Source organism: Calliopsis andreniformis, chromosome 8 (genome assembly GCF_051401765.1).
Source record: "Calliopsis andreniformis isolate RMS-2024a chromosome 8, iyCalAndr_principal, whole genome shotgun sequence".
In the NCBI taxonomy this organism is placed as follows: domain Eukaryota; kingdom Metazoa; phylum Arthropoda; class Insecta; order Hymenoptera; family Andrenidae; genus Calliopsis; species Calliopsis andreniformis.
This window is the reverse complement of record NC_135069.1, coordinates 7,460,152-7,471,374: the sequence shown is the minus strand read 5'-3', so window position 1 is coordinate 7,471,374 and position 11,223 is coordinate 7,460,152. Positions and strand designations below refer to the sequence as shown.

Sequence of the window (11,223 nt, the reverse complement as noted above, 5' to 3'; positions counted from 1 at the left end):
AGTAGCCAATCTTTGAGCTGCTGCAGCTCCATCAAAAAAAATCGTAGGGAAGTGAGCCTGGTCTCATTCTAAAGGGGAAAGCCTCTACTATGGCCTCCCTTTGTTGAATTTGTCGGGGAAAAATGCTTGACTTCACGTCCCGCCGAGAAAGAGAGGGTGGTTTTTGCCGAAAGTTTTCCAACTTCAATCGTCTGTCAGGAGCTTGATAAATTTTTTCCGCGATATTTTCTGGACGTGCGTAGTATCTAGAACCCTCCCCTTTCGAACGAGACCTAGGCGAATGATCTGCGATTTTTTCTCGCCGAGTTATCGAAATCTGAATGAAAAGTAAGCCTCCAGCCTCGGAATCAGGCACTGATCCAGAGGTCGAGAAAGTAGCCAATCTTTGAGCTGCTGCAGCTCCATCAAAAAAAATCGTAGGGAAGTGAGCCTGGTCTCATTCTAAAGGGGAAAGCCTCTACTATGGCCTCCCTTTGTTGAATTTGTCGGGGGAAAATGCTTGACTTCACGTCCCGCCGAGAAAGAGAGGGTGGTTTTTCGCCGAAAGTTTTCCAACTTCAATCGTCTGTCAGGAGCTTGATAAATTTTTTCCGCGATATTTTCTGGACGTGCGTCGTATCTAGAACCCTCCCCTTTCGACCGAAACCTAGGCGAATGATCTGCGATTTTTTCTCGCCGAGTTATCGAAGTCTGAATGAAAAGTAAGCCTCCAGCCTCGGAATCAGGCACTGATCCAGAGGTCGAGAAAGTAGCCAATCTTTGAGCTGCTGCAGCTCCGTCAAAAAAAATCGTAGGGAAGTGAGCCTGGTCTCATTCTAAAGGGGAAAGCCTCTACTATGGCCTCCCTGTGTTGAATTTGTCGGGGAAAAATGCTTGACGTCACGTCCCGCCGAGAAAGAGAGGGTGGTTTTTCGCCGAAAGTTTTCCAACTTCAATCGTCTGTCAGGAGCTTGATAAATTTTTTCCGCGATATTTTCTGGACGTGCGTCGTATCTAGAACCCTCCCCTTTCGAACGAGACCTAGGCGAAAGATCTGCGATTTTTTCTCGCCGAGTTATCGAAGTCTGAATGAAAAGTGAGCCTCCAGCCTCGGAATCAGGCACTGATCCAGAGGTCGAGAAAGTAGCCAATCTTTGAGCTGCTGCAGCTCCGTCAAAAAAAATCGTAGGGAAGTGAGCCTGGTCTCATTCTAAAGGGGAAAGCCTCTACTATGGCCTCCCTTTGTTGAATTTGTCGGGGAAAAATGCTTGACTTCACGTCCCGCCGAGAAAGAGAGGGTGGTTTTTCGCCGAAAGTTTTCCAACTTCAATCGTCTGTCAGGAGCTTGATAAATTTTTTCCGCGATATTTTCTGGACGTGCGTAGTATCTAGAACCCTCCCCTTTCGAACGAGACCTAGGCGAATGATCTGCGATTTTTTCTCGCCGAGTTAGCGAAGTCTGAATGAAAAGTAAGCCTCCAGCCTCGGAATCAGGCACTGATCCAGAGGTCGAGAAAGTAGCCAATCTTTGAGCTGCTGCAGCTCCATCAAAAAAAATCGTAGGGAAGTGAGTCTGGTCTCATTCTAAAGGGGAAAGCCTCTACTATGGCCTCCCTGTGTTGAATTTGTCGGGGAAAAATGCTTGACTTCACGTCCCGCCGAGAAAGAGAGGGTGGTTTTTCGCCGAAAGTTTTCCAACTTCAATCGTCTGTCAGGAGCTTGATAAATTTTTTCCGCGATATTTTCTGGACGTGCGTAGTATCTAGAACCCTCCCCTTTCGAACGAGACCTAGGCGAATGATCTGCGATTTTTTCTCGCCGAGTTATCAAAGTCTGAATGAAAAGTAAGCCTCCAGCCTCGGAATCAGGCACTGATCCAGAGGTCGAGAAAGTAGCCAATCTTTGAGCTGCTGCAGCTCCATCAAAAAAAATCGTAGGGAAGTGAGCCTGGTCTCATTCTAAAGGGGAAAGCCTCTACTATGGCCTCCCTTTGTTGAATTTGTCGGGGAAAAATGCTTGACTTCACGTCCCGCCGAGAAAGAGAGGGTGGTTTTTCGCCGAAAGTTTTCCAACTTCAATCGTCTGTCAGGAGCTTGATAAATTTTTTCCGCGATATTTTCTGGACGTGCGTAGTATCTAGAACCCTCCCCTTTCGAACGAGACCTAGGCGAATGATCTGCGATTTTTTCTCGCCGAGTTATCGAAGTCTGAATGAAAAGTAAGCCTCCAGCCTCGGAATCAGGCACTGATCCAGAGGTCGAGAAAGTAGCCAATCTTTGAGCTGCTGCAGCTCCATCAAAAAAAATCGTAGGGAAGTGAGCCTGGTCTCATTCTAAAGGGGAAAGCCTCTACTATGGCCTCCCTGTGTTGAATTTGTCGGGGAAAAATGCTTGACTTCACGTCCCGCCGAGAAAGAGAGGGTGGTTTTTCGCCGAAAGTTTTCCAACTTCAATCGTCTGTCAGGAGCTTGATAAATTTTTTCCGCGATATTTTCTGGACGTGCGTAGTATCTAGAACCCTCCCCTTTCGAACGAGACCTAGGCGAATGATCTGCGATTTTTTCTCGCCGAGTTATCGAAGTCTGAATGAAAAGTAAGCCTCCAGCCTCGGAATCAGGCACTGATCCAGAGGTCGAGAAAGTAGCCAATCTTTGAGCTGCTGCAGCTCCGTCAAAAAAAATCGTAGGGAAGTGAGCCTGGTCTCATTCTAAAGGGGAAAGCCTCTACTATGGCCTCCCTGTGTTGAATTTGTCGGGGAAAAATGCTTGACGTCACGTCCCGCCGAGAAAGAGAGGGTGGTTTTTCGCCGAAAGTTTTCCAACTTCAATCGTCTGTCAGGAGCTTGATAAATTTTTTCCGCGATATTTTCTGGACGTGTGTCGTATCTAGAACCCTCCCCTTTCGAACGAGACCTAGGCGAAAGATCTGCGATTTTTTCTCGCCGAGTTATCGAGGTCTGAATGAAAAGTAAGCCTCCAGCCTCGGAATCAGGCACTGATCCAGAGGTCGAGAAAGTAGCCAATCTTTGAGCTGCTGCAGCTCCGTCAAAGAAAATAGTAGGGAAGTGAGCCTGGTCTCATTCTAAAGGGGAAAGCCTCTACTATGGCCTCCCTGTGTTCAATTTGTCGGCGAAAAATGCTTGACGTCACGTCCCGCCGAGAAAGAGAGGGTGGTTTTTCGCCGAAAGTTTTCCAACTTCAATCGTCTGTCAGGAGCTTGATAAATTTTTTCCGCGATATTTTCTGGACGTGTGTCGTATCTAGAACCCTCCCCTTTCGAACGAGACCTAGGCGAAAGATCTGCGATTTTTTCTCGCCGAGTTATCGAGGTCTGAATGAAAAGTAAGCCTCCAGCCTCGGAATCAGGCACTGATCCAGAGGTCGAGAAAGTAGCCAATCTTTGAGCTGCTGCAGCTCCGTCAAAGAAAATAGTAGGGAAGTGAGCCTGGTCTCATTCTAAAGGGGAAAGCCTCTACTATGGCCTCCCTGTGTTGAATTTGTAGGGGAAAAATGCTTGACGTCACGTCCCGCCGAGAAAGAGAGGGTGGTATTTCGCCGAAAGTTTTCCAAATTCAATCGTCTGTCAGGAGCTTGATAAATTTTTTCCGCGATATTTTCTGGACATGCGTAGTATCTAGAACCCTCCCCTTTCGAACGAGACCTAGGCGAATGATCTGCGATTTTTTCTCGCCGAGTTATCGAAGTCTGAATGAAAAGTAAGCCTCCAGCCTCGGAATCAGGCACTGATCCAGAGGTCGAGAAAGTAGCCAATCTTTGAGCTGCTGCAGCTCCGTCAAAAAAAATCGTAGGGAAGTGAGCCTGGTCTCATTCTAAAGGGGAAAGCCTCTACTATGGCCTCCCTTTGTTGAATTTGTCGGGGGAAAATGCTTGACTTCACGTCCCGCCGAGAAAGAGAGGGTGGTTTTTCGCCGAAAGTTTTCCAACTTCAATCGTCTGTCAGGAGCTTGATAAATTTTTTCCGCGATATTTTCTGGACGTGCGTAGTATCTAGAACCCTCCCCTTTCGAACGAGACCTAGGCGAATGATCTGCGATTTTTTCTCGCCGAGTTATCGAAGTCTGAATGAAAAGTAAGCCTCCAGCCTCGGAATCAGGCACTGATCCAGAGGTCGAGAAAGTAGCCAATCTTTGAGCTGCTGCAGCTCCATCAAAAAAAATCGTAGGGAAGTGAGTCTGGTCTCATTCTAAAGGGGAAAGCCTCTACTATGGCCTCCCTGTGTTGAATTTGTCGGGGAAAAATGCTTGACTTCACGTCCCGCCGAGAAAGAGAGGGTGGTTTTTCGCCGAAAGTTTTCCAACTTCAATCGTCTGTCAGGAGCTTGATAAATTTTTTCCGCGATATTTTCTCGACGTGCGTAGTATCTAGAACCCTCCCCTTTCGAACGAGACCTAGGCGAATGATCTGCGATTTTTTCTCGCCGAGTTATCGAAGTCTGAATGAAAAGTAAGCCTCCAGCCTCGGAATCAGGCACTGATCCAGAGGTCGAGAAAGTAGCCAATCTTTGAGCTGCTGCAGCTCCATCAAAAAAAATCGTAGGGAAGTGAGCCTGGTCTCATTCTAAAGGGGAAAGCCTCTACTATGGCCTCCCTTTGTTGAATTTGTCGGGGAAAAATGCTTGACTTCACGTCCCGCCGAGAAAGAGAGGGTGGTTTTTGCCGAAAGTTTTCCAACTTCAATCGTCTGTCAGGAGCTTGATAAATTTTTTCCGCGATATTTTCTGGACGTGCGTAGTATCTAGAACCCTCCCCTTTCGAACGAGACCTAGGCGAATGATCTGCGATTTTTTCTCGCCGAGTTATCGAAGTCTGAATGAAAAGTAAGCCTCCAGCCTCGGAATCAGGCACTGATCCAGAGGTCGAGAAAGTAGCCAATCTTTGAGCTGCTGCAGCTCCATCAAAAAAAATCGTAGGGAAGTGAGTCTGGTCTCATTCTAAAGGGGAAAGCCTCTACTATGGCCTCCCTGTGTTGAATTTGTCGGGGAAAAATGCTTGACTTCACGTCCCGCCGAGAAAGAGAGGGTGGTTTTTCGCCGAAAGTTTTCCAACTTCAATCGTCTGTCAGGAGCTTGATAAATTTTTTCCGCGATATTTTCTGGACGTGCGTAGTATCTAGAACCCTCCCCTTTCGAACGAGACCTAGGCGAATGATCTGCGATTTTTTCTCGCCGAGTTATCGAAGTCTGAATGAAAAGTAAGCCTCCAGCCTCGGAATCAGGCACTGATCCAGAGGTCGAGAAAGTAGCCAATCTTTGAGCTGCTGCAGCTCCATCAAAAAAAATCGTAGGGAAGTGAGCCTGGTCTCATTCTAAAGGGGAAAGCCTCTACTATGGCCTCCCTGTGTTGAATTTGTCGGGGAAAAATGCTTGACTTCACGTCCCGCCGAGAAAGAGAGGGTGGTTTTTCGCCGAAAGTTTTCCAACTTCAATCGTCTGTCAGGAGCTTGATAAATTTTTTCCGCGATATTTTCTGGACGTGCGTAGTATCTAGAACCCTCCCCTTTCGAACGAGACCTAGGCGAATGATCTGCGATTTTTTCTCGCCGAGTTATCGAAGTCTGAATGAAAAGTAAGCCTCCAGCCTCGGAATCAGGCACTGATCCAGAGGTCGAGAAAGTAGCCAATCTTTGAGCTGCTGCAGCTCCGTCAAAAAAAATCGTATGGAGGTGAGCCTGGTCTCATTGTAAAGTGCAAAGCCTCTGCTTTTGGTGTCCTGTGTCTGAATTTTTCTGGAGGCGCTTTTTTGCTCGCCTGCAGGTCAAGAAGTAGAAGGTGCTTTTTCCGTGAGTCTTTGTGAAAAATTATTGTTCGTGGCGTTAAATAATTATTGCAGAAGTATTATGGTATTCTGACAGTACTTTATTCAATGTCGTACGAGGGGGAAAATGAAGTATTTTTAAAACAAAATACTCATACAAAACGTATAAAATCGGGGGTTTGTACATCAATCTAGCACGTAGGCAATCATACAATGTAAACGTAATCATTAAGTATACATACAATATACACAGTAAAAGTCAACGCCTGTCAACATAAAATAAACTTCACGCTTTCATCAGAGATCATTTTCCCTCCATGCCTCCTCCATTTTCACGCATTCGTGCGTTCCTATATTACTCTCGCGGTTCTCGATACAAGTTCTACGTTTAACAATATAATTCTATATGCGTCGCATGGCTAGTATCACAATTCTGATATACTATCTCTCGAAGTACAATATCGCTGCAACACTTGGACGTAAAACTAAAACGCCCACATCTACACCTAGCTTCCTTATATCTACTTGTATACAATTCTTGAAATCATTGTATCGGCTGCAAACGCAAAGAAGAAAACTTATGCTGTATTTACAACAGAAGTAAAAGTCGTAATACATAATTAAAAAAAAAAGAAAAAAAAAGAAAATCTGGCGCGTAACAACAATTGATGTATAAAAACACATCCGAGTACATTATCTCTACATGATCTACTATAAATTACAAGAGGCACTAAATACATAATCATTAAAAGCTGCTCGATGAAGGTCATTGATGATACAAATCTACGTCTAAATTAACTTTGTACAAAACTGAAGGAGTTATACCGTCTCTTCTTATTGAATATAAAAATTGCGCTAAGATTACCAATCAACATTTTCAACATTGTCACTGACAATAGTCAGTGTGAAAATTATGCCTGGAACCAATGATCCAAGCGACCTAGTTGCAAGTCAAAAATTTAAAAAGTTAGCGTTACCACTTATTTTGTTATTTTCAAAAACGTGAGTAACAAATTCAACTTTTTTCCATTTCTAACTTGCACCATTTTCATTATTATTAATCGAGTCATACTTAACGCAAATAATCTCCTATTAAATCGTCTCGATATTAACGTTCTAATACTTTCCACAAACGCCAGTGTAACAATCTCTCTTCACTGACACGAGTTCAGTTCTTAGGTCGGAAGCGAGACATATAAAAGTCACAATCCGTGCAGTAAATGGCTGGCTCAGTAACCTGCTTCTTCCGGCACAGATGACAAGGGGCTGTTCTAGCCGAGCCACCCACGCCAGGCTTCTGCAAGGAAGACGTGGATTGAGTAACACTCGCGTTACTCTTCGCTGCGGTCACAAAATGCATCTGCTTGCTCTGCTTCGACACTGGCGGGTGCTGGTAAGTGGGATACTTCATGTTCGATTGTATCTGGCCGTTTTGCAGCGCGTTGGGATAGGTCTGGTTAGGCGCCAGGATGTTCTGCTGGTCGGCCTTCTGTGGAGGCCTCTGGTAGTTCTCGTGCCTCTGTTGATAAGTCTGCGCAGCTTGTTGCTGCTGGTAAGTGGCTGGTGGGTTTGGTGGCGGTTGGTACTGTGGCAGTGGTTGGTTCATTCGGTTCTGCTGAGGAACCGACTGGTAGGGATAACTTTGGTAGGAACTGTGAGTGTACTGGTTTGGATAGGGACTTGGCGATTGAGTGGGTTGGTAGGCGAACTGCTGCTGAGAGTGCTGCACCGTGATGGGACTCGCGTTGTGATTCGTGATCCTTTGGTTCATGTTCTGCTGCTGCTGCTGAGACATCTGTTTGTTCATCTGATTGTGCTGCTGCTCCAGTTGGTAGTACGTCTGGTAGGTGTTCCTTTGGCACATGGGTTTCTGTTGCTGCACGTTGTTCTGAACGTACTGTCCATGCATTTGGGTGGGGTAGGGGCTGGCTGGCTTCTGTGTCTGAGATATTGGGATCACTTGGTTCCTTGGGTGAGACGTCTGAGTTTGAGGGTACGTCGACTGAGGCACGTAAGGCACGTATCCGTTCTGCGAGTACCTTATCTGTTGCTGCAGCTGGGGAGAGTACGATGTGGGTGGCTTGGAAACGTTGGGAAGCCCTGAGTAAGTTTCTCTAACAACGTCCTGCCCTTCGTTGTTGTAGGAACCGCCGAGTTTCTTGTCTGATAGCGAGCCCACTGACTCGTTCGAATTTTGTCTCCCGAAAGTGGGTTTGATCGTGTCTGGGATCGGTATTGGATTCACGCTTCTTAGCTGGTCCTGATAGGGAGTGGCAGGAACGCTGTCAGCTTCGCTCTTCAATGGCAGAGTCTGTTGTTGGAACTTTGTGGCAGTGCAGTTTTCCCTGTTCAGTTCTGCTTCTTGGAGGCTACGAATCTCTCGCAGAACTTGAGCTGTCTCTGGCTTGTTCATTGCTGAACGTAGAACCCTCTCGAGGATAGGGTTAGGTATGTACGAGTCCTTCTCGTCATCCTCTGCAGTGGCTACTAAGACGACCTGATCGCAGAACGACACGCTCTTCTTCTTTCCTATTCGTCGTTTCACCTTCCTCGGTGCAATGTCTTCTTCGCTGGGAAGGATCGTCGTATTCTGGATAGTATTCTGCATGGCAACTTCACTGATGTCATCCTCGGGATAGTCGATTGGCAAGCCATTTTCGTGTGGCAAAGTTAAGGACATGGACATCATCGCAGCATTTAGTCCGCTTTGCTGCGTAGTGCTAGTATTGTTAGGTGTTCCTGTGGCGATGAAAGTGTTTTGACTGGAGCCAGACTCAAAACTGGAATTCAAGACTGATTGGCCTGCAGGAGCGTCAGGTTTAGAGAAGGCTGCTAAATTTTCGGTCGAAAGTTTCACAGGTCTTGAGTCCTCCACCTGCTGGGCATCCTGAGATCCATCCAATAAAGGCGAGGGTGAAACAGAGTTCATGTTCTGTTTCGTTGGGAGTTTCTGTTCTGGCTCTGTTTTCGCGACAGGCTGTAATTTAATTTGCTCAAATCTAGCCGCCATGTCTTTCACAGAAGAAACGACTCGTGGACAATCGGTAACATCGCGACTGGCTGGGTCATAATTTTGACCAAGGCTATTCATCATGAGGTCACTGGTCCTTCTAGCGATTGTTGGGCCTTGGATTGTCGGAGCTGATCTAACTTTTGGAATATCCTGGTCCAAAGGTCCCTGTTTCTTCATTCGCCTTTCTGCTTGTTTAGCTTGCAGTTCACGAAGCCAAGTTTCGCTGGCTAGCTTCTCTTCTTCCCCTTGCTCCTCTGGCCTTTTCTCCTCCCTAGCCTTGGAAGCCAATATTTCGTCCCTTTTGATTTGCAATTGCGTCAACAGGGTACTGATCTGTTGATTATCCAATTGTTGCTGACGTTGTTGCGCAGGAACCGATGTCTGCTGTTGCTGATACTGCTGTGGTTGATGTTGTTGCTGGTATTGCTGTGATTGATACTGTTGCTGATACTGTTGCGACTGATACTGTTGTTGCTGATACTGCTGCTGGGTCTCTTGAACGTGACTCGAAGTATCATCAATTGGCGGCGGTGGAGGTGGAAAGTCTTCGCTGGCTTGCCTCGAATGGGACACAGAATGAATAGAAGGATACGGTGGAGGAGGAAAATCTTCGCTAGGTTGTCTCGAGTGAGACACGTTTCCATTGTCAGGATAAGGGGGTAACAAATCTGTCTGATTCGAAGGTTTAGTGGGACTCTGTTCATTGTGTACGTCCGCTCGAGTCACAACGAAAGTGGGTTCGTACAAAATTCCATTTGCATACTGCACCACATCGTCCTGAATCCGAGGCTTGTTATTGTAATTCAACTGACACGACGTGGGGACATTGGCAGCGTTCTGTTCCATGCTGTAAAAGGGCAAGAACGGCAAGGAATGAGATTCCGACGAGTAGTCGGTGTAGTTTGTGTTCCTATTGGTTACACTGGATGAATTTCCTGCGTTGACGTGGTTCCAATACGTTCCATTTTGTTCCTGAGCTGGGTTGGAGGTACACTGTCCCTCCGATGATGGGTACGCTGATTTCTCGGACTGCTGCTCGCTGTGCACTTCACCCGAACACTTAGACTTGCTAAGCTGAGAAGTGGTTCTAAGTGGAGGAGGCGGAGGTACCTTCGCCACGTGTAACACTTTGCCTGCGCTGCCATGGAAGCTCTTCCTCATGAGACGACTCCTCTCCAGATTCGGGTTACAAGTATTGCCAGGACTGCTGTTGCTGTTCCCAGCGAATTCCAAGTGACCCTCTGACAAGTAGCCGCTCAGAGACTGGCACACTTCGTTGCCCTTCAAACCAACGCTGGAATCGTCCACTGACTGTTTCGGCAAGGTGTTCGAGGATCCCTCAACGCTCACGTTCGCCTGCCCATCCTGTCCTTCGCGCAGATCCGGCATGCTTCTGTTCTTCCTCTTGATCAGCCCACCCATCAACAGTTTTCGGCGAATCTTGTGCTGTTTCTTGCCCTGTTTCTGCTCGCCATTAACGTTACTAGCTTGAGAAGCTCGCACGTTATTGGCAACTACGTCCATGCTTTCCTTAGATTTCTCAGCTTTTGCTCCCTTTGGAGAGGGTGAAGATCGAGACGGTGCTATGGAGAAGTCTTTCGAGATGTTCTTGTTCCTTTCTTCGCTTCGAGCGCGCTTCTTGTCCTTCTTGTCATCGTCACATCGCTTCGTGCGACCAAACAAGCCTGTTCTTTGTACTGGTCTGTCATATAGCATGTATTCCTCATCCTCGATCACGTTTACAGCTGTAGCTTTGCTTCTTAACGTCTTCTTCTTCGGTAAAGTAGCATAGATCTCGATGCTCTTCGTAGCAGGCTTGTCCACAGTCGTAACTGGCGCGTTCACCAGAAGTTCCCGACTATTTTGCCTAGAATGGTTCCCTTTGTCCCTTGAACTCTGTCTGGAGTGTTGACCAGATTTACTGTTGTCTCGCGAATGCCTGCCTTCAGGTGCGCCTTCTTCCTTCTCACCATTAGCTGTCGCCTGTTCTTGCAACATCCTTCTGTGCAGGCTTCTCGTTCTCATAACACAAGTGTTGTGTTTCATCCTGGCTATCGTGATCGTGTGAGGGTTGTTATAAGGCGCGTCCATGGCAGCTCTAGCTTTGCTGCTGGCTGCGCTGCATAAGGCTACTGCAGTACTGAGGTCACCAGCGTCTTCCGCTGCGCGGGATTTGTCCAGCAACGCGTCAGTTTCCTTGCAGAGACGTTCACAGTCGTCGCCTGAGGAAGCTTGGTAGCCTTCCGGGATCTGGGCAAGCTATAAATAGTTTAACGTGTTTCTTATAATATACTCTTCGTTCTGTATAGAATATCTACTTTATATCACAGGAAAATTGTGGCAACTGGATGGTGTCAGGTGGTTACAGGAGACAAAGTAGGAACACGGCTTCGAGGTCACTTTATGCTCTTGATATCTCACTTTAGCTTTATCCAAAAATAGTAAATGTGCACGCAAAT

The 11,223-nt window shown here is 46.8% G+C and overlaps 1 protein-coding gene across 1 annotated transcript in view; it reads right to left on the bottom strand.

Annotated features, from left to right (window-relative positions):
- Positions 1-5,829: 5,829 nt before the first annotated feature.
- Positions 5,830-11,223, bottom strand: part of Ec (ubiquitin specific peptidase echinus) — an 87,789-nt gene continuing 82,395 nt past the window's right edge. Inside the window, exon 10 of the mRNA XM_076382962.1 lies at positions 5,830-11,023. Coding sequence (XP_076239077.1) covers positions 6,920-11,023 — 4,104 coding nt within the window. The 3' untranslated portion in view covers positions 5,830-6,919. The remainder of the gene's footprint in view (positions 11,024-11,223) is intronic.